This window comes from Sinohyriopsis cumingii, chromosome 13 (assembly GCF_028554795.1).
Source record: "Sinohyriopsis cumingii isolate HCF-2022 chromosome 13, ASM2855479v2, whole genome shotgun sequence".
Taxonomy (NCBI): Eukaryota; Metazoa; Mollusca; class Bivalvia; order Unionida; family Unionidae; genus Sinohyriopsis; species Sinohyriopsis cumingii.
The window spans coordinates 59347608-59372415 of NC_142973.1; the positions used below are offsets into that span (position 1 = coordinate 59347608).

At 35.5% G+C, this 24808-nt stretch overlaps 1 protein-coding gene across 1 annotated transcript; it reads left to right on the top strand.

Annotated features, from left to right (window-relative positions):
- Positions 1-11006: 11006 nt before the first annotated feature.
- LOC149785665 (phospholipase A2 large subunit-like) lies at positions 11007-18785 on the top strand. Its single transcript, XM_089979918.1, has 4 exons — positions 11007-11023; positions 16482-16639; positions 17569-17728; positions 18638-18785. Exons 1-4 carry the CDS (start codon positions 11007-11009, stop codon positions 18783-18785), a joined length of 483 nt encoding a protein of 160 aa, XP_089836044.1.
- The last annotated feature ends 6023 nt before the right edge of the window (positions 18786-24808 follow it).

The window sequence follows — 24808 nt, forward strand, 5'->3', positions numbered from 1 at the left end:
CAAAGCTCTAAGTAATGGTTCGTGTATTTCAAAATTTGAACATGATCAGACCTCACAAGCGGGGTTTCAGTTTGGTGCAAGTTATTGATAGAATCAACTCATATAGCACCTCTTCACATAGCAGGTACTTATAAGTAGACTTCCTATTTCTCGTATTCCTCTCGACAAATTTTGTCAGGACCTCCTCTCTCGGTTGAAACGAGCTCCTGTGAAAAAATCTCAGAGAAGATTCCATGTCCAAATCGTTTAAGGGGGGGGGGATATTAGGGCCCACATGTTGACGTAAGATTTAATCCACTTACAGCCTGTGTTATACCCCCATATATGTAGGCCCCTATTCCTGAATATCGGCCTAACGAAGATTGTTACGTTTGGAATAAATCCACATCTAGGAAATGTCAAATAGGGGTTAAAATAAAAATGTCTTTCATAGTAATGGTTCATTTATGGCTAAAATTGGATATGATTGATCCAACGTGTTTAGGTTTTATATCGCTGGTATACATATGGACCCTCCTATTTCTCTGATATCTCTTGAATTTCGTTTTTGGGGACTCACATCAGTACAAATATATATTTTATTAGGATGGGATTGTATGGTCCATACTGTATATGGACTTATCTCCTTATGTACTTTATTATACCTGCCATATATTTAGAAGTTAAAATCAATATTCCCAAAGTAGGGCTCTGTTGGTGGAAGTTGTTGATGGAATCCATCCACAATGTGATTGCTTTACATAGTCAGTTCCCTTAAGTTTCCTACTAATTGACTGATTCAGCTCGACGAATTTCATCCATACCTTCATTTAGGTGTCCGACATATATCTGATGCAAACTTCAAAGAAGGGTCCATGTCAAAATTATTTGAGGATGGAATGTTTGCATCCAATCGCGGACTTCAGATTTAATCCCTTTACATTCTTTGTTTTTGCAACTTATATTTAGCCCCATATTTCTGAAATTCCTTTGACAACGTTTATCCAAACGTTTTCGGTTGTTGGAGCAAATACTTACCTAGAACTTTCGGAGAGGGGTTGAAATCAAAATCCTTTAAGTAGGTGTATGATGGTGCAAATTATTAAGAGCATCGATTGACAATGTACCTACTTGACATATCCGGTACCCATAAGTTGCTCCATATTTTGCAAATGCCCCTAGACGAATTTCGTTAATACTTCTTCGGGGGGAGGGGGTCATATAATGGATGCAAAATATCAAAGAACCATCCAGGTTAGAGTCGTTGTAGGATGGGATTGTAGCGTCCTGATGGAGACTTGTAATCTTGTGGCCTTTGCTGCTGCTCCAGTATTTTATATTCACTATTTTTCTAAATGAGCTAGACGAAAAATTTTCTTAACCTTTCCTACTGTTGGAGCAGATCCCGAACTAGAAACTGTGAAAGAGAGGTCCAGATGAAAATACTTGAAGCAACGATAACACACTTGCAAATTTTAATATAATATAATCGATCTTGTATGTGTCTGGTTTCACATTACTGGTACCAAATAAGGACACGGTTATTTCTACCTTTAGGTTTAGATAATTGTTTAATTTCAATGCCAAATAAGGGTCTGCCAGAACCCACTCCACACACACCCGTACACCCCTATGTATGAATGCCCTGAAGGGTATTCAAAATTTTATTTAGCATTTTTGAAACGGGAATACGTAAGTGGAAACCATATTAAATTTGAAATAAGGAATAAGTAACGTACTCGATATGATTTTTTGGGGGGTGGGGGTGGGGTGTAAAATCCAGAATGAGTAACTTGTTACTTGTTCCCTATTGAAGGGGGAATAAGGAATAAGTAACGAATTTGCTGTTAGCCAAGTACAAGATAAGTGGTTAACAACCCATGTGTACAGCTTAGTGGAGAAAATGCACACATAACTCAGAAAAGGATAAGTTTTACTGAATATTCTGTTGGTGTATTGTCAATGGTTTTACAAGTACATTTATAAACATTATCTTGAGTGTCTGACTTCAAAAGTAGCAGCCCTTGATAAACATTGTGTTAAGTATCTGTCTTCAAGATTACTTAACCTTGATAAACGTTGTATTGAGTATCTGTCTTTAAGATTACCTGCCCTTGATAAACGTAGTCTGGAGTATGTCTTCCAGAATATCAGTTCTTGATAAACGTTGTCTTAAGTATCTGTCTTCAAGAGTACCTGCCCTTGATAAACGTTGTATTGAGTATCTGTCTTCAAGAGTACCTGCCCTTGATAAACGTTGTATTGAGTATCCTTCTTTAAGATTACTAAGATTAATCCTGGTATTCAACATATCTAATAAAAGACCTAAAGACAGATTTTTTTCTTCTGACATTACGATCCAAATACAACCACCAGGGATCTTTTCAAATTAAACTGTATATACAGATGGGTAATAGCGCTTGGAAAGTGTGCATATATAAGCAGAAAATCATACATGCGTACATGAATATCTTATCACCTACCTGCCTAAATGTATAGAAAGACACTAATGTCATTATATCAAATTCAGGAAACAGCAATAAGGAAATCTTTGTTAAAACATCCAAGCAAATCGCTAATAAAAAGATTTAGCTTTGTTTTGCTTGAGGGCCCTAACGCACTTAAACACGTGTACGATATTTAAAAGGTGTATACATGTACGTTCATTCATTGATGAAACTATAAACTGATGTATGACTTAAACGCATTTAATGCACACTACTATGCACGCAGGGCCGGCGCTACCATATAGGCAAACTAGGCAGCCGCCTAGGGCGCTGATTTCAAGGGGGCGCATTTTTTTAAAAAAATGTATTGTTTATAAATTTTGAAATTGATATTTTCGGGGGGAGGGGGGCGCCAGAATCTAACCTTGCCTAGGGCGCCAGATAGTCTGGCCGGGTCTGGCGCCGGCCCTGCATGCATGCTTATATTCTGTGTTTTCAGGTAACCATGTGCATATATGCTTAGCAGATTTGACAGCTTTAGAAAACATTTATATTCATTTTGGTCAGACATGAGTGACTTAGGCTAACTATGCTTTATTCTTTCGTTTGCGTTTTGATGTGTCAAGGTAGAAAGTAAACAATCGTACAGGCATCCGTAAATTGGACGTACACTGTTAGCTGGTTCTGTTGAATGCTGAATGCAATTTATGGTTTACTTGTTTCAAGATACAGGATCTGCGAATGCGCATGTCTTGGCGGGTAGGATAACATACCTGCAGTAACCCCTCTCCCCAACCCCACTCCCCACAAAAAACCTTATCTGGATTGGAATTGATATATGGTCCACGGGATGCACTGGAAAACTGTTCAAGGCTAACAAATGCGAATGTTCATTCATATTTATGTCATGATCTATCTATCTATTGAATATATATATATATATATATATATATATATATATATATATATATATATATATATATATATATATATATATATATATATATATATGTCTGGTTCTCTATCAGTTCAACTGTAAATGGTATTCATTAAATCAAAATAAAATACACGTCATCCACCAGAAAGTACATTTTTTAGAGGATTCAAGCATATGAGAATGGTACCGAGGTTTTTGCAGTTACACAGAGGTCACATGATATTTGGTAATTAGGATTTAATTTCTATTGAAGAGATATATATATATATCTTTTTTTTTCTTCCGCAAGTTGCGAAGTTACATTCAACGTGGTGGGAAGCTGGCTGATAACAATAAGTGGAATGAGGACACGAGTGAATCTTTTAGCCGTTTGACGTGGAACAAACATATTCATTCGTTCGTAATAGTTGTTTTACATGCATAATTTATCTCTTAAGTGGCAATTCTTTTTGTAAGACTTATGCATGTGTGTGTGTGTGTGTGTGTGTGTGTGTGTGTGTGTGTGTACAAGCAGACATACATAGATTCAAACCTGTCCAAACGTCACTCTTACTCACCAGTCACTTGTACACAGCTACCATTCCAATTTCCCTTGGCAAAGTTCCGAAATACTGTCCTATCCGTAACAGTCACCCCGTCTTCCCTGACACTAGCACGTATCTATAGTGACCGTTCTGTATTTGGCTTCACGAAGAAGGCATTTGTGGGATAAATCTATTTGCCTGTGAATTAAAAGCATAAATTATGTTTAGCTTATTACGGACGAGTTGACTTCATATACTCAGTATAGGTAATTTGTGACCATTGATGCTTAGAACTGTCCTTTTCGAAAGGGGTATATAGTTACATGTGGATGTTCGCTTGAAAATTAAACAGTGTAGATCGCCTGTTAATCAGTTGTGGTCACTAGATAATACGTGCATACATGGCTGGTGTTTCTACATTCGTATATCTGTTGCTGTTGTTGTTTTAACGCCATTTTTCAGCACACGATTATGAAAAAAAATCTATGCATTTAAAATGTCCATTGTTTAAAATACAAAATGTCTTTTATTAAATAAGTAATGGCATAATGTAAATTAATTAATCAACCAATCAATCGACCGACGATACGACAGCCAACAAACCAACATTCCTGAGTAGTTGTGTCTGTCTGTCTGTCTGTCTACTTATATATTTATTTGTCTGTCTATCTTCGTGAAGAGAACGATGTTTCATTTATTTAGTAAATGTGAAATCATCCAGCTACTGTGTCTTCAAAAAGGACATTGGTAAAAAGAACCGATAAATAATCATACTAAAATAATTAATTCTGAAGATGTCGAATTCCTGGTATTTTTTAAAATAAATAATTCGGGAAAATCAGTATCAGCTTATTAAATGATCTATTATTATCTAACAAATACATACATAACAAATGTAACAGGCATAATTATCTGAGTTAATATTGAAGCCACATTGATTTAATTATCAGTAATACAAATTTACTGAATCCAATCAATGCGTTAACAATTGTACAAAATTACGACTCACTAACTTTATATGTGCTATTATTTTTCAGATCTAACATACTTTTCATCTTCAACAAAATACTGAAATTGAAGTTTCAGCCATATTGTTATGCTAAGGTTCATTGCAAATATAACTTTCGTCTGTATAATTCTTATTTTTTCATCCCATACCTTCATGTTCACTTATTAGCTATTCGCTTTATTAATTTACATTATTGTGTTATTCTACAACTTATTTTTGCAAATCCACGGAATTCACTTCACAAGTCACAATTATAACTCCACAAGTCACGATTACAACTTCACAAATCCAAATTTGTCTACGTATGGAAACCCCAATAAAATCGTCCTTTCCATTTTCCCGTAATCTCACGAAAACGAATTTTTACCAAAATCGCCGAAAAGTAACACAAATCCAGTTTTCTCACAAACTGCTGGAGCTATTGTCGTGTTTAAGATAATTATACATAGGGCTGGACGATACACGTCTAGCACCTTGCAGTGAAAACCCCATTAATGTGGATTTACTGAGACAGATGGCGATGTTAATAAAGGAAACATAAATCGGGATTTTAAAACAATTGTTCTTGAGGGGATTATGGTAAAATGAGGTTTCTGTTTTGAAGAGTTTCAAAGTATACAATAAAGAATTGTGTTTTACTTTAATTTTTATGGGTATACACAGTGCCGATGAATCAAACGGATATCGTTTTCCATGTACATAAGAATATGAATGATCCAGTTCAACCATATTACAATATTCCCAAAAATAAGTATCCGTCGATATTAGATAAAGTTGCTTATTATAGCAAATTATGCAGATATGGTCTCTATATTATTAATTCTAATACAGGAACAATTGCTAAAATTGATCTGGTTACGGGCATTTTTTAAATTACTGTGAATGACGCCACAGACACAATGCAATCAATCAAAATGGAAAGAAGAGAATACTGTTCACCTTGACGGAATATGTTTTTTTTTCATCACACCCCTTGTTAGCTGAATACATGATAAGGGGTTAGCAACGCATGAGTACAATTAGGTGGAGAACATTTACATAAAATTCAGAAAGGATACGTTTTATTTGGAATATTTGGAACATGCATTCTAAACCTAATGACTCACCAGTATCTACTCCCAACACGCAATAGGCACTCTTTCTTACGGTATGTGAGTTCGGACCAAAGGTTGATGCTCTAATTTGGATAACTTTGGAAAAAGGGCTCAAAGAACTCAAGGGGCACTTTAGAACGAGAGGATACAGAAATAGCTACACTTGGGAAACTATTAACAAAACTAGATTCCTTGAATGAAGCGTCATCCTGAAATATTAAAGCAAGGAAATCAACAAACGAGTCCCCACCGTTGCTCCAAAGTACAATAACATTCGAAAGCATTGGGACCAGACTGAATCCTCTGAACGTATGAAGGGCATATTTCAAGAAATCCCTAAAATCCCTAAAGTTGTATACCGTATAGCTAAAGCTCTGAAGGACTATCTGATACGTGCCAAGGTAACTTCAAACAACATCACAGATGAAGGGACATATTGCTGCAAAGACAAACGTTGACACCTTTGCAAGCAGATGACCGGGACAAAATCGTTCATAAGTTTGACCACAGGTTTTAGCTTCACTGTCAATCAGAAGTTAGGATGTCGAACCAAAGATGTAATACATATTCTAACAAGCAAGATCTGTGACACTCAATATGTTGGAAAAACTCTTGATTCCAGAAAACAAATGAATAACGACAAGATTTGCAGCAAATCAACGCGAAACTCCACGTCCACATCTTCGTTAGCCAATGTTTCGATGTGTTAACCCTATCTTTTCCTTGGCAGATAGAACATATATTTTAGTGCCTTATCCTAGCGACATCTATTGGATTTCATGAGTTGCCTACTTTAGTATGTAATGCCAACTAACCAATAGCATGTAACAGCGGTGCATTGTACATCAGCCGAAAATGGTGCAGACAATTGACTTCAAAAGGATGCATTGTATGATTGACATAGAAAGTATGACTATGTACCAGAGATAAATCATTATGTGTTTATTTGAGTGAAAAGTACTTGTACAAACACGGAGCGGCATTGGAAAATTGCTTATTTATGAGTCCATTCAATTTGCGTGCTCCCCTTGTTTCGATCATGTACTAACAGTGTTCAAATTTGAACAACTTAATTTTGATTAGAGGCGGTGGCTTGCCGAAACGTCCAATGAAATTCACAGACCCGAAGCATAAACATCTGTTCGATCCGCCAAAGTGTAGATAGAGTTGACATACAGGAAACTTCCCTAGCGAAGATGAGCCAACCACTAAAACTCGACATGTCATTCAGCTGAGTCCCTCAAGATGCTACCAACTTAATTTAATCTGGGGTAGACCGCCATAGATGCCACAGGCAAGGAACGACACTGGATAATACAAATGAAGAGTTCAGAAAAATGAAAAACTAAAACCTTCCTGAAGCAGTCTATTCAAACTTAAGGCAAGGCATCAGTTTTTAACAGAAGTACGCAATTTTTGCATAATATTTACCTAAGTAAATGTTCCGTAACTCCTCACATCCACAATACCATTCTCTTTCTTTAACAAATACATGCATAACTTTACCGGGATACATTTATGTTGTGCATTTTGAAGATCACGCTCATTAAATAAAATTTATCGCCAACCTAACAGAGCACGTGGAACAATTCTCAGTGGAAATAACTTTTGTTACGTCTAGCGACTTAAAACTTAAGTAACAAGATTAGGTAAAACGCATACGAACATTCGAGTTTCCAAAACGTGAGTTTATTTAAATAAAATATAAAATTAAATAAAATGCTAGTGTACTCTGAATCTCACGCTTGTTTACGTAACTCACATTCAAACTCACGTGCCATTGTTGACCTGCTTAGGGATTTCACCTTAGATTGACCTTGTCATGAATGGAACTCTTACTACGGAGTATACGTGTACTATTACTAGCCATTGAATTAAAGGGATATAAAATAGAACTTCGTAGTCTCAAACAACTTAAATAAAAATTATATTATACATTCAAAAGATGATATATAATTTCCTAACAACTTTATAATAGCAGGTGATTTTAATGGGGTGTAAAAATATAAAGATAGAAAAGACAGAAACACTTGTCCTAAAGGCAATGACCATCTACTAAAAGAACCAATATAAATCTTAAATGAAAAAGCAATGGACGCATACTAAATATAGATAAAATATTATAATATACCGTCAAGTATGCAAACAATCAAGGGAGTCGCTTGGACAAATTTGTATGGATTAGAGAGAGATATGAAATCAATGGAATAAATACAACAGAGAAAACGGTCACAGTACATTACAATGCAATTAGTCTGCACTAAAATATTAAAAGCAAAAGTAAACTTGCTCAGAGCTTATGGGAAATTAATAATTCAATACCAGGAGGTGATTATATAAGGCGAAAATCATAAATATTATAATAAAAGAGTGATAGCATATTAGAAGAATGGGCAGGACTAAAAGAGGGAATCAAAATTATAACAATAAGGTATTGTTCCATAAGAGACAAACAGCAGAGATCGAAAAAGAATGTATTACAGTACAAGTCACAAGGGTCATGTAGGCATCTGACACCGATTATTTCAGTAATGGGTGTCATTTTTAGAGTTTGATTCTACATACCGTTAAGTGGCAAGTATTCACTTCATTTGGATTCGTATATATCCACTTTCCATGTGCAAGGAAAAACGAAAGAATTTCTTTTAAAATCGAAACTAAATTTAACTCGATTTTATCTAAGGTTTACTCGCATGAAGATTGGTAATCAATATTTTCCTTCCCTACTTTGCCATGAAGGATTTCGATGCAAATTTTCAAAAGAAATCTTTATACTAATAGTCGATTGTTTAAATTCAAAGTCTCTGGACCATCATTATGTACTTCTTGTAATGAAGTATAAGACACTCTGCTTCGTTTATTTTGCGGATGTCTTTTTGTCAAAACAATATTCATAAATTATAAGTCAGTTACTGTAGACCAATGTCATACTGAGCTAGATTGAACAGAAGGTACTATATTATTTATTAGGATTAGAAATGCATCAGAACTGGAGATCATTAATGTATGGTTGATTCTCATAAAAGGGTACACATATTAGTAAACTTAAAACTTGCATACTAAGTTTTGTAGCTTGAATAAAACATGTGTGTGTGTGTGTGTGTGTGTGTGTGTGTGTGTGTGTGTGTGTAACAAATTCGATAAGTCTTTCAAGAAATTAATGACACCTACTTCGTTAAATTTGCCCTAGGGTTTTAACACATATCTGTGACAGGTGCGACAGTGTCTAGGTAGTACGCAACTCACAGTGGTAGTTTAACAGCCACAAGTCTAACCTGGCGTACAACGTGAATTCTACAGAATGCTTAAGATAATTTATATTTTGTTATGTTTCAAAGTATTAGGATCTACACATTCTTTTGACCAGGCAGGGAGGATAATACATCTGCTGTCAGGAACAACTGGATTAGAAATTATGTATGGTCCAGATGATGAGCTGGAAAATTGTACAATTTTAACAAATGCGTATGTTAATGGTTTTGTTTTGATCTATGTATCTTTTATCTATCTATACTTCTGTCTATTTTTTCTGAAGTAAGAAGCACTTACTGTTTGACATAATGTAAAATGATCCGGCTATTTAAAAAAAGAAATGGTAAAATGAACTGATAAATATGCATAAAGATATTTTTAAAAATGTTGAAGATTAAATCCTGGCATTGTTGTGAATTAATATTTTCGGGAATATTATTTTATTTAATTTAGTTTTTTAAATGTGCAGAATACACTTATTTTATTGATCAACGTATTTATGATACCATCATTGATCAAATTTAAAGTTTCTTGCTTTTTAATTAAAGGTTCTTTTAAAGTCGTTTTTTAAAAAAATACACAATTGAAATTGTTTTAAAATGGCATGCAGTGATGAGAAAAGGATGGACCATAATGTAAACTTTAAATCAATGGGCATACAATACAGCTTTTGTGAAGGAGATTTTACTCTAGATATTGTCTAAAGAAATTAAGATCTATTACAACCTACATCACAATAAGCTCATACATGTATTGTCAATTCAGATCTAACTCTAGACATTTGAGATTCAGTGCGAACACAGATTATTAATGGCAGTACGGTAGCGCCCGAAAGAAGATATAAAAAAGAAGTGTATAAAGATGTATACTTTGGTCTATATTTTGAATTTACATGACTAAATGCAATAGAAACTTAACAGGTTTTTCTTTTTTGAATATACATGGCAAAATGTAATAAAATTTTGTTAGGTATAAATATTCTGAATATACATGGCAAAATGTAATAAAAATTTATTATGTATAAATATTTTGAATATACGTGACAAAATGTAATAAAAATTTATTATGTATAAATATTTTGACTATACATGGCAAAGTATAATAAAAACGTAAAGTATATTTTGGTTATAAACAATGCACATATTCACATCTTGTCATGTTGATATACTGATATACTGAGGTAAATACATTACGTTAAATTAAAATTTAAATATTATAACGTATGCCAAAAGGCGACAGTTCCATATAGTATTGATCTGTAAGTCGTATGACTGTAGCGTCTGAATCTATCTATATGCTCTCATATTTGGAATATTGTCCTTGGTGTTCTAATTGAGTTGCAGGATATTAGGTTCTTTAAGGCTTAATTTAGCTTTTGTTTCCAGTAATGTCTTAGTGGGAAGAAATCCACATGAACTCCACGTTAAAGTTGTTTTGATTCCCAGGTGTTTTTTTATTTTTATTTAGAATAAGGTATACTTCTTTTAAGGGATTCTCCCCTCTTGAGTAGTTTCCTGATTCCAGGGAGCATAACACAGTGAGAGAGTCGCTAATTACAACTGCTTTTGTGTCTTTGTGTTTTGAATCAGCTTCGTAAAACTTCCCAGAATTCCACGGTGTAAATGTAACAGCTATCAGGAGAGACTCGCCCCATCATTGTTCCTTTACCCACAATCGATATTTTTGCTACAGGGCGAGTTGAGCCAGAGGACGCTGAACCGTCTGTTTTGGTAAATTCTGAAGGTATCTTTAACCTTATTCATAATGGCTGTTCTTGTTTGGTAGTATGTGTTGGATTTGCTGCTAATTTCCTATAGTGCTTGATTGGTAAACTTCTCAGTCATCAATTTCTGATATTTTGGATGTACGTATTGTTAGGTCAGTTGCTGAGAATGTTTCGTTTTCTCGATTTCTTCTAGTACGGGGATCAGTGTTTAATACTACAAGGTTGGCCTGAGTAACCCACTTTTCGATGTTCCTCCCTCTCTTATCTTAGTGGCTACCTCCTCACTGTCTGTCGTAAGAATTAAAATATCCGCAGATAATCACCAAGATGCCCACAGTATTATGATATCTTTCATGCGTTGTGACTTGCCTCCCGCCAGTTTTTATTTTTATTGATTGGTATTCGTGTATTTCTTTTGTGTTGTGTATGTTGAGCGGTTCCTATTATCACACTCGAGACGGCGTCACTGACAAAGCTGCCAGACTCCCTTTCCTTTTTCCCCCGAGACATATGTTTGAAATAGCATGATTAATATCCCGGGATTTTTTGAAAATATTTAGAGTTTCCTGAATGTAAATTACATCTGTAGTGTGAGGGGTTGTTATACCGCCACCGTGGTAGGTGTGATATGGTTGGGGTGGGGTGCTCCCAATATTACATCTAAATTATTATAGAAGTTCCACCCAGGCTCGATTTTGGTTGGAAGTTAAATTAGTGAAAGATATATGTAAAGCACCGAGCCCCCAGTCAGCAATACCGACGGTTAAATGATTGAATCTACAAAAAAGTGAAATTCAACAAATAACAATTTAATGACAATTAAATAGTAAAATGATTAAAATTTCCCCAGTACTCTCCTTCCGCTCGACCCTGTTATAGCCTATTGCATCATTTGATTAGTAGTGTGAGATAGCTTTCCACCTGTCCTTGTACTCTACTCATCTACTCCTGCAATTCCTTATCCTCTTCCTCCCGACTTTTTCCAAATTACATCTCATCCTCGACTTCTCTATATACTCCCCCTCCTTCTCCACTTTCTCCTCCTCGACTCCTTTTCCTCCTCCTCCTCGACTCTCTTTCCCGACTAGACTTCTCGACTCCGACTGCTCTCCTAGTCTCACTTCCGTCTTCCCTCGTAGTAACTCGGGACTTCACTGAACCGGAAGTTCTGTCCCCCAAAAAGCTTCCTTTACGTAGCTTTGTCTTTTAAAGAATCTCCTCTCTAAGTTTTACCGCCAAATTACGAGTGGCTTCCTCGGAGTAACTCTATATTGCTTAGCAATATTCCTAGACTAGACAAAATTTTCGCTTCCTAGTTAGAAGTTATAATTCGGATTGAAATTGTTATCACACCTTCTATGTATTTTCCATTTTTAAAATCTTTGCCTCGAAACAACAGAGGTCCGCGCACTTCTTGAGGGTGCACTTTCAAGGTGTAGCGTGGAGCTAGGACATCTTGCAATTTTTGTTCAGGAATGCCACAGGGTGTGTCTTTGGACTGGCCCGCTTGTTGTAACAGAAGTTCTGCTTCATTTTGTTGTTTGGCTCTTTTCCATTCTACCGTGTCGTTTATGTTGGCATAGGTTCGTCCCACCACGATGGCTCGGGCTAAACACATCTGGTCTTGACGGTTGTTAATTCGGACGAGGCTTGTTTTGGTGTTACGAAGGTCGTCCACCAATAAGACCTTTTTACGTCCAGTCCCTTGGGGAAGAGACACGTGGGTCATGGACAGTGTCGCTTCATTCTAGTGAAGGCGCAGGGCGCATTCTGAACTTCGAAAGCCTTTGCTAACCATTGGTAGGTCGCATAGGGAGTAGCAAAATCGAGCGTTGTCCTATTCTCCTCCTTTACATGAAGCTGCCAATAGTCTTTGAGAAAATCCAACTTCGAAAAATATTTAACTTTCGAGAGAAAAGCGAAAATTTGTTCTGGGTCAGGTAGAATTTCGACCTGAAATTCTGTCACATGATTCAGCTTTCGATAGTCGACCCAAATCCGATGTGTGCCATCCTTCTTCTGCACTAAGACTACAAGAGAACTGTACAGAGCATCATTACTCCCAGAGTAATCATCTGCTCGATCTCTTCTCTTACTACTTGTCGTTTCGTGTGGGGCAAAGAGTAGGGTTTCCGCTGGACTGGCCGGTCGTTCACCAGTTTTAACCCGAACTCGACACGTGACGTTCTCCTGGGTATTTCAATAAGCTAATCGGAATACCCTGCCAGCAACGTCTCTATCTCTTCCGGCTGTTCTGCAGTCAACATGTGGTCACACTCCAAAGCCTAACGGATATTTGAATCACGTGCTAGTCTGAATAATTCCAATTTATTGACTCTGTGAAAGCTTTTGTACGGTTGATGAATGCTGTGTACAGAATGGGTCTCTGTTCCTGCCATTTCTCCTAGAGTTGACGACATCCAAACGCCATGCGTGTGGTCCCTCGACCATTTCTTAAGCCACATTGACATTCTTGCAGGAACCATTGATGATGTGGTGCATAAGACGATTCATCAGAAATTTGGGAAGCATTTGGTCATAACAACGAGAAGCAAATTTTGTCCTGGGCAGTCGGGGAACATAGTCTTACAAGCTGACTAACGTCGGGACTGACTGACGAGAGCTTTGCAGATGTTCCTCGACAAAACTTTTTTAAACGTAAAATAAATTAAATGAATATTTATTATTTGACAACTTATCTTCACGTGGAAATTGAAAACCATGAAAATACAAATGCCTAGTTTTATTTTGTCGCCATTTCCTTTTAATATTCATTTGTAGTAGATGTGGAATTTATTCCAAGCTTCCTAAAGACTATATTCGCTGTCTTCTATAATCACAGTAGCGTGAGCATAAAGAAGAACTAGTACCGTATGAGCACCATAAATTCTATTACTTGATATTCAAACCAACATTTTGCTAACAAAACTCTGTAAAATCATAAAGATATCAGAACAATAAGGGTGAAAGATTTTCACAATTCCTTGCTCCACACTTACCAGCAATTAAATGGCGATTGAGTTTTTCAACATGTATCTTTATTGCAAAGATGTGCATAATGAAAGCGTAAGCGTTATTTGTCCTCTTTCATGTCTTAGGTATTTTACCAGACCCTCTTGAACACACACACACACACACACACACACACACACACATACATATATATATATATATATATATATATATATATATATATATATATATATATATATATATATATATATATATATATATGAACATACAAATAACATTTTCTTTGAATTCGTATGAAGTGTAAGAGAAGATAAATTAAATAGATTAATTCGTTTGGTAGTGACGGTCTAGACGTGCCCTATTTTCAATTTTTATGGTGTTTTGAATTGTCGTGGGTTAAATAAAAAATAAACACGTTGGAACCCGGTTCAACCACTTGAACTGGAAGCTAGTTCATTCTGCAAGGCTTTAGAAATTTGGAGCGCACATGTTCTAATTCCCAATAATGCGACATAGATTTATGTAACGCAAATTATTTGCAACAAAACACTGTACATTTTGTAATGGGACATGAAGACCTATAGTTTTGTTCTTTTAATGTACACACACACACACACACACACACATAATATATAATTATATATATATATATATATATATATATATATATATATATATATATATATATATATATATATATATATATATATATATATATATATATATATATATTGTATAATTCAACAAATAATTTATTTAATAGAATATAAGGTGAACTTTCGCTATAGTGAACTTGAATCCCAAACAGTCCTAAAAGTTCTATCACAAGCCCAAAAGTATACATTATTCCGAATGAATTTCTGTGTTGTTCTGAATGAATTCTAATATTGAATGTGCTGATATGGCAGGAGTCTCGACTGTGCTAATGTGCCAACAGTTTTTATGTATCACAATTATAATGCAAAATGTCCGTGAATGAATTTCACAATAATTTTAAAATAGTGGTTTAGTCAAAGAGCACTTTGTAAATCCAATAAAAACTTTTTAAAAATTAATCCTTTCAAATTAGAAAGGAACGCAACTAAATGATTGATTCAACTACACATATGTTAAAGTATGAATGAGTAATTCTGAAGTTAACAACTTTATAAACCTCTCCATCTGACTTAAGTAGCAATTATCATTTTCTTAAAATACTCTTTCATCTCAACGAAATTTTCCATCAAGTTCGTAAGCAAGCTGATGTCTGTTTGCTTAAATTTTAGAAATCTATTTGGAAAAGGGTAGGTAGATAATGCTTTTCCCAATGTAATACCAATGTTCTGAATTCAGATCCAAGCAAATATTTCTCTCCTAATTATAACGATCTTAATATATGATCAAAATTATAGACTAATTCGCAATTTAAGATGTTGTTTACAAAATAAGAAGACATTAGTCAGGTTGGCCCTAAGCCAAGTTACTGTCCAAGAATCACGCAATATAGATATATACATAACATGTAAACCTGATGGAAAGGCAGCACACAATTCAATTACACACACTATGAGTCCGAGGGAAAACAGCACCCATCGCCTTGCCGTCACGCAATAGTCCATATTCTATCACGACTTGGCACACATCACCAAACATGAAGCTAAACAGTTGGTATATGCACTCGTGTGTATCAGATACACTCGCATTGCTACCTTCTAATTAATTATCATCTATGTATACAGTCATTCCGGACTCTTACGAAAGAAATCAAAGGTCTATACGATTAATGATAGAGAATTACAGATATGCACCAAACAGAAGGGAAAGTGCTATCCCTTGATTCTACAAGAGAACGATTGATAATCCTCTGTCTACAAGGTCATTTCGGATTAATCTATCTACATAGTCATTCAGCCGAGATTCGAACCCACGTGGACAGAGGTGGGATGTGAGAGATTTGTCAAGGTGTGCGCCTTGGACCACTCTACCATCCGGAGTCCATATGTTTATTGTGCGGTGATTCTTTTAAAATGTTTTATGGGTGCGTTAAACTGGCATAGAGTAGATATTGCATGCTGCACATACTTTTTGAATTTTGCATTTTTGAGGAGGAATTCTCCAGAAATTTTACCTCGAAGTCTTGGCATGATATATTTGCAAGTACCGTGGAACATTTTGAAGATATGTGCTAGTCTATGGCTTTTATGTCGATGTTCAAGTTTTTCCTAACCATTATTCACTGTTTATGATATCAGTTTTACTCAACCATTTCGCCATTGTCACAATTTTTGCAAATTCCACGTTCTTAATTTTGTCTTTAATTTCCAGTGAAATCATTTGCATTTAGCCAATCATTGCATTTAGCCAATCAGAAGTTGATATTTCTGTAACACAATTGTTTCCGTCTAATACTCGTTTCCGTGTTACCGCATTGGCTCACGTCCTAGGCCTCCACCAGTGCCAACAGCGTAGATCCAGTGTTTGTATGCGGGGGTTTCATATTCGCAAAATATGTAGTGAAAATTGGGAATTTGAAAAGAGTAATAGTACTTGTTACATTTTAGGAGTCTGGCGAATCAGTCATATGTTGTAACTTTGCCTCCATCCGTTGTCTCTGTGGCGGAGATGTTCATGGCCTCTGTGACAGAATCCTGTGAAATGTTTCACCATCATTTAAAACCAGGCGGGCAACAAAGAAGAAAGCGATTCATCATCTATCCAGGTATGCAAATAAAGACATGTAACCATTTTTATCCAATGCCATCACCTGGGTAGAAATTGAGTCAATGTCTTGTTGTGATGATAATACACGAAAAGCTGCTGATACTGGTGCGTCAACAAATGAATGGTTTGGTTAGGTGTTTTGCGGAAAATCCACTCATAAAAGGTTATATTGCCACTTCTACTACGCGTCTATTGTCGCGTTTTTCAGGTGTGGTTTAACTAGTCATACCATAAACGAAGGAAATAATGTATGAATGTATTCCATACTGCATGCAGATGTATATATAAATAACAAAAGACAAACATTATTTATCTCAACTATTATTTCAAACCTTTATGAAAACTCTTTTTTGTCATATCATCAACGTCCTTCTTCTTTTCTGTCTTTGTGTTCGTGTTACTGTACATGATGGCAGGTTTCTATTACCTCTGCATGGTCTAAATCTATCTGCCAACGAAGAAAAGGTCTTCTTATTTGATATAAGCATCACATCTAACTGATTACGTGTCAGAATCATTTCTATGAAAAGAGGCCATTAAGCCGATAACAATGTTATCGAATCGTATCTGTTTTGATTTTCAAGCCATATTAGATTGGGTAGACCATTATGTTAACCCATCTGACAAATCGCAGTTTATGCGTAACCTACAGAACCTGCATTATCTAGCCTCACCGGCCGGATAGAAACTCGGACTTGAAGACAGAGTCCCTATAAACAGAACATACAATTTTGATCAACATTCCCCGTTAAAGGTGTTTGGAAAACTGAGCATGGAAATTGTCTACGCTCATGCAGAGTTCTCGTACAATTACTATTTGCCATTTTACTATTTGTCCTTTTAGTACTTAACAAGCAGAAGGTAATTATTTTTATGCAATTAACAAGACACTTCAATTTTTTTTTACCTAGAAAGTTTTATTCACAGGCACAAAATGGTGCGGTATTGGAAACAAAGCCGTAAATGGTTTTGATTTAGGAAAGTACGCCTTTACTGACTCCTGCTGCAGAGCGCATGACACTTGTCCGATCCAAATTGACTCCTTTGAAACACGCCTTGGCCTGACCAATTATGGACTCTTCCCAAGGTAATAAGGATATAATGTTACTTCTAAATAAAATTTATTAATTTTCCACTTCATCATTTGTCGACTAATGAAAATAAATATTAAACAACATAAAATGAGAAATGATCAGTGGCATTAGAAAACGGGCGAAATAAAAATCGCATTTAGAATCAAAACTGAAATGAGGGGACAATTCGGGCATACAAATCTTACTGACACACGTACACATCAAGAGGTCATTAGGTTTGTCATCATAGCATTGTCACTGAATTGCACTATATTAGCAAATATAATTAAATTTGTTTGGTTTTTTTCTTCAGACGACTCAGCACATGAGAATTAATTAAAAAAAATATGGACATAGTTATTTTGAAAACCAACTAGATTTCAAAAGTACTGATTTTTCTTTCACAAGGTAACAAAAATAACGTTATGGGATGTATTGCAAATAATGGAAGCAAAGTGGACATGGCTGAATCTTTCATCTCGTTCAATCTGCGACAGCATTTAATATGATCATCCAAATTCGTTTTTTGTTAATTGTATTTATTATTATGATTATTATTCACTTGTGCGGTTATTTGATAGCAGTGATTAATTTTCACAGAAAATGTAATGAGGAACCCTATATCGAACAGGTGGTATACTAATTATATCAGTCACACGCTTAAGAGTCAGATTAGTATTGTCTCAAAGCTTCAGTTGAATATAGAAGCTAGTGTAGAAGTTATCTTATTTGCAAATCCTTGACACAAAATGTTAAACAATCTTAACAACGTCGCCAGAAGTGTGTCTCCCAATAAAAACTATAGAAAAATGTGAGCACGAACAGGATGTTTTTGAAAGTAATATAAATCGGGACTAATGACTTGAATGTAAATGTAAACTACCAAAATAACTCACCCATAAAAATATTCATTTATTTTACAGTATGAGTTGCAGTTGTGAAGCCGACTTCTACAACTGTCTAAAGTTGTCCCCAGAACCGGCAGCTGCAGAAATCGGTGAAATCTATTTCAACTTACTAAATCCAAAATGCATAGCCTTCGCCCAGTTGCCAGTTTGCTTAGGAAGGTAAATTTAGTATGAAGAACTTAAATTCACTATTAAAACTACAGATTAGAGAAAATCTTCTTTATTAATAATATACCTTAATGTCTCCTGTGCATATCAGTACTACTATTCATACTGCTACTACTTCTACGTCTTCTTCTGCTACTAATACAACAATAGCAAATACTTATGCAAGTAAAACAGCAACTGCAAGTACTTATCCTATTCTACAACTACTCTAACTACTATAGCCACCATCACCAACACCACCACCAAAACTCCTCAGAGTACTGCTACTTACGTTGCTAGCCCTAATACAACTATCATTACTATTTCTCCTCGTCCTGTTACTACTATTTGATCATCATGAAAAAACTTTTGTCTCTACTATTCCTGCTAGTGTACCATCATGAAAAAAGTTTTTGTCTCTATTATTGCTGTTAAATTACCATCATGAAAAGCTATTGTCTCTACTATTTCAGCTTATTGATCATCATAAAACAAGTTTTTGTCTCTACTATTACTGCTAGTTGATCATTATGAGAAAGTTTTGTGTTGACTATTACTGCTAGTTTATCAACATTAAAAAGTTATTGTCTCTACTGTTAATGCTAGTATTTCATCATGAACATACTATTATCTCTAATATTACTGCTAGTCGATCATCATGAAAAAGCTACTGTATCTACTGTTACTGAGAGCTGATTATTATGAAAAAAACTATTCTCTCTGCTATTACTGCTAGCTGATCATCATGAAAAATGTTTTGTCTCTATTTTTAACTGCTAGTTAATCATCGTGAAAAGCTATTATCTGTACTGTTAGTGCTAGTAATTCATCATGAAAAAATATTATCTCTACTATTACTGCTAATTGATCATCATGTAAAAAGCTAATGTCTCTACTATTACTGCTTTGCTGATCATCATGAAAAAACTATTGTCTTTACTATAACTACTAGCTCATCATCATGTAAAAGCTACTTTCTATACTGTTACTGATAGTTGATCATAATGAAAAATTATATTGTCTCTACCGTTATCGCTTGTTGATCACCTTGAAAAAAACTATTCTCTCTACTATTACTGCTTGCTGATCATCATAAAAAAACTATTGTGTCTACTATTACTACTAGCTGATTATCATGAAAAAGTTATTGTCTCTACTATTGCTGCTAGTTTATCATCATGAAAAGGCTATTGTATCTACCATTAATTGCTAGTTGATCATCATGAGAAAAACTATTGTTTCTACTATTACTGCTAATTGATCATCATAAAAAGCTATTGTATATACTATTACTACAGACTGATCTTCATGAAAATCTATTGTCTCTACTATTACTGCTAGTTGATCATCATGAAAAAATATTGTTTCTTCTGATGCTGCTAGTTGATGATCATGAAAAAAGGTATTATCTCTAATATTATTCCAAGTGGATCGTCATGAAAAACTATTGGCTTTACTATTACAGATAATTGATCATCATGAAAAAACTATTGACTTTACTATTACAGCTAATTGATCATCATGAAAAACTATTGGTTTTACTATTACAGCTAATTGATTATCATGAAAAAACTATTGGCTTTACTATTACAGCTAATTGATCATCATGAAAAAAATATTGGCTTTACTATTACAGCTAATTGATCATCATGAAAAACCTATTGGCTTTACTATTACAGCTAAGTGATTGTCGTGAAAAAACTATTGGCTTTACTATTACAGCTAATTGATCATCATGAAAAAAATATTGGCTTAACTATTACAGTTGATTGATCATCATGAAAAAACTATTGGCTTTACTATTACGTCTAATTGATCATCATGAACAAACTATTGGTTTTACTATTACAGCTAATTGATCATCATGAAAAGGCTATTGTCAACGAACTACTTATATTAGGTTTAGAATGAAAGCGGATTCATTTTTGTCGAAAGAAGAAGTCGCAACGGAGTAGAAAATAAGCATTATATGTTTTTAATTGTTTGAAATTCATCCAATTTAAATTCTAACATATTTTACAGAATATGCCTTCGTTCGGCTAACATACGTCATTTTACCAACATTAATCGTCTACTTTTAGATCAAAGCTGACTGGAAGCTGCACGTACCTGTACCTACAACCGGATGTGCGAAGAGTTCCACGTTTTATTAAAAATATCTTTGTCTTCTAGTCCTGTTTCTTTTCATATGTGTTCATCTCCTAATAAAATTGCATGTGTTCTCATGCATGTGTCTTTGAACAACTATCCGTGTTTGGGGATGGTATGTTGATATTAAAATACAACTAGATCTCTAATTTTCTAACTAGATCTCAATATTTCTAACTGGGTCTCATCATTTCGAACTAGATGTCAATATTTCTAACTAGATCTCAACGTTTCTAACTGGATCTCTAAATTTCTAACCAGATCTCTAAGTTTCTAACTAGATTTCTAAGTTTCTAACTAGATCTCTAAGTTTCTAACTACCCTATTCAAATAAGACGAAGTGTAGGACAGAGAAGATTAAAAAGAAATTGTCTGTATGGTTTGTACATAGATTGTTTTGCATATTTCAGTAGTTCACGTCAAAGTCGTAGTTACGAACGCTATTCTGAAGAAGAAAAAAATACAGTACATATAATGAAATTAGATTGTCTCAATACTAAATTAACACCAACATTGGTAACTAATTAAACTAGAAAGTATTTATATATATATATATATATATATATATATATATATATATATATATATATATATATATATAAATCAAGAGTGAGAGTGGGGGGAGTAAATTACACGACACCTAGCTCTTTGTGAATCATGCATCTAAGAATATTTCTTCTTGTATTTATAGGTTACAGCATTTGTTTGGGAAAATTATGAACGAGTTTTTCGGATGGAAATACTTGGGAGTGCAGTATATCCATCTGTTAAGACGAGTTCGTATTTTCCCATACAAATGCAGCAACCTTTTTATTATATGCTATTTTTTAATTCTACCTAAGGCTTAATTATGTAAAATAAAAATATACTACACGAAACAAAGTAACTGAATGTATGCCGTATTCCGAACTAAATACACAAGCGCAGGTTGATCATTACACAACAACAGTGTTAATGCGCACATAACTACATAGCTCATGTAATTCGGATTTACAGAATTAAGAAAGTAAGAAAATTCAGGATGTAAAACTGTAAGTATATTGTTTGCCATTCTTTTTACCAGCTAAAGAAGACAGTTTATGCCGTGTCACTTGCATGTTACTTGTAAGGACCCTGTCTGGCGTCTATAGCTTTCCTAAATCCGAAACATTGTATCAAAAAAGTTAACACGGAATGTGCCAAAGCAGCTGGTATATGGCAGTCCACGAGACATCTGTTTTAGTTCTTCAGTTGTTCACTTCATCTACAGACAAATAAAATAAATCAAAAGTGCTGAAGTCTGCGCCCATTGTTTATTTACAATAGAAAGTAGTTCTTAAATTCACATGAGTTCAATATGAATTGCACGCAAGTTCAATATCGCAAAATTCTGAACGATGCTGACAATACAAAGTTAACGGAGAAAAACATGAGCATATAATAATTGATTGTTCAGCTTAATTTTACATACCTACACATCTTCATGTAATAACTTGCTGTATGTGCATAATACAGTATAGAATCTTTTCAAATATATCAGCAATCTACATATATTAGCTGTATGCATGCTTTCATTTTGATCATCAGCTCTACTTGTACATTGCAGTTAGTGCTGTGGAGGGGTGTTTGCCTAAAGAAATGCAAACCGTATTGTATTTTGCTTGGTACACATTTTTCAGTAGTTATTCGAGTCACTTGTGAGCGAAATGGGAATTAGCATTACGCCAGTAGGCTAACATTACAGCCACTATAGAGAGAAACGGGAAATTATATGTTAAAATGGTCAATTGGTCGGGCACCAGACATTGCAGATCTTTTACCCCATGTTGTGTTGATGGAGATCATGAGCCTAAAACTAGTCTCGTTGGCCTCGTTCATCCAGTCCCCTTTATCTTCTGCCATTGAATCTGGATAACCCATTTTGCTGAAATTTTATTTGATCTTCACCCATTTGTCACTGAGATGATGAAATTTTGTCTCAATCTTCTGCTGCTTCCTCATTCACCTCTCTGACATATTCTTTGGCAATTTTTAGAGAGGTGACGTTCCTCTTCAAATGCCTCCAGTTGGCGTAGCATTCTGATTATTGAACCCGATCCAGGAGGTGATGTACTCTCCCCTACAAATGTGATGGCCTCCTTCACCTTGCCACCTTTACGGTGCTTGTTTTCCATTCTGCTTCCTCATTTTGTCTGGTCGACGATCTATGGTACGACAGGTGAACGTACCGCTTTAAATACCTGAAACACGAACGCGAATTAAAACATACCTCGAACAAAATACAACCTCAGAAAGTACATAAAAGAAACATGTTTTCTAATTTGTTTGCAAAACAGTATGGGAGTGTTTACAGACAAATTCGTTACCCAGACACACACACGCGCGCGCATACAATATACCCATACAAACACCATACACACAAGACACACACACATTTTATAATGGAATTTTTGTTTCATTTTTAGTGGGGAAAGACACAAATACAAATACAAATAATTTTGACAAAATAATTAGTTGTTTTTTTCTAGAGATGTGGTGGTCCTGAAAATGGCCATTTTATTTGGTGAGCGACCCTGGCTTGAACGTCTGGCAACATCTCAACACAGACCTGACCACAGTATAAGGCATGTTCTTTATCAAGAAGAAAGTGAAGTCCTCCGTCTTCAGTCTACATTTTACTTCACCTTGTTGTTGCCTCTGTTGTTGCTGCTGTCTCAGCTGTTGTCTTTGTCCCTCTTCCCAGTCTTATTTTTTATTGATATTTGTTTCGCTCAGGACATCCACCAATAGTCCCTAGGCAGTTTCCAATGAGGCAATTTAATTCCTGTCATGGCTCTTCTGGATCAGATGCTGCCTAATCTGGTATATGTTATATTTTGTAAAGTTGACGATGGTTCCAGACTCGATCTAAAATTGTTTTGTGGTCTTAACTACGCACTATTCGAGCAATCTTTTCGAATCGTGGACAAACTGAATTGTGGTTGTGTATTAAATGAGTTTTTATCTAAACTGTTTTTCAAGCCAAATTGAAAACCTTTAGTCATCTGAGGCAAATTGTGTTAGTAGCTCTTAAAAGGGCTGAGGTGTAACTACTAATGGCGGTATTAGGCGGTTCAATCTTGCGCCTAGTCTGCTTCTTGGTGCTGTCAGGATCGATAAGTTCAGCCGCTGTTAGGTCTTTCAAAGGAGGCCATACTGTGACTCGATGGGACGACAAGTTCCAAAACTCTAAGCTCATTAGCAATCAGTTTGGCTAAGGGAAATGGGTATTCAATATACTTCTACCCCAGGCCTCTGATGTTTCTCACTGATTTCTGACAGTTGCTTGCCGTGAACCGTTCGTGTCGTCCTTCACATCTTAGTCTCTTCGAGACCGCTGAAAATATCCGGATGTCTTCTGCGTGATGACGTGTTGCCTCCCTGTCAGCTATCAGTTCACCCAGTCCCATGCCGCTGTCTGGTCTAGCAGATGATTCGCCACAAGTTGTATAGGCTTCTTCGTCTCCATTTTCCCCTGTCTGTGTTGTCGGTGCTCCTTGATTTATGCTCACCAACAGTGACATTTCTCCAGCATGTGGTAGATGGGATTATGGATTTCTCCTATCGTCCTCTTTATTACTGCTCACCACTTGGACTTTTTTCTTTTCATTTTTTCTTTCCTCTTCTTTTCCTATCTCCTCTGCCTAGCCCCTTGTTGCGTTGGTCTCACTAGTGTTGCTGGCATTGGGGATAACTTGCTCCGTTCGACCGTTGTTGGAAGTGTTGATGTTGGTTTGGTTGGGAGTAGAAGTATTGATGGTCAGGATGCATCGGTCAAGTGTACGTTGAACTATGACGCTCCAATTGTTGTACATGCGGTTTTCCTTCGTTTCTGTATCGTCGTGGGGCTTCTTCTCTCGTTGCTGGATTCCT

Excerpts from the sequence above, each read along its gene's own strand:
- LOC149785665 (XM_089979918.1), top strand. Across the intron at positions 16,640-17,568 it reads GCGATTCATCATCTATCCAG|GCACAAAATGGTGCGGTATT; the intron begins GTATGCAAATAA and ends TTTTATTCACAG. Across the intron at positions 17,729-18,637 it reads AATTATGGACTCTTCCCAAG|TATGAGTTGCAGTTGTGAAG; the intron begins GTAATAAGGATA and ends TTTATTTTACAG.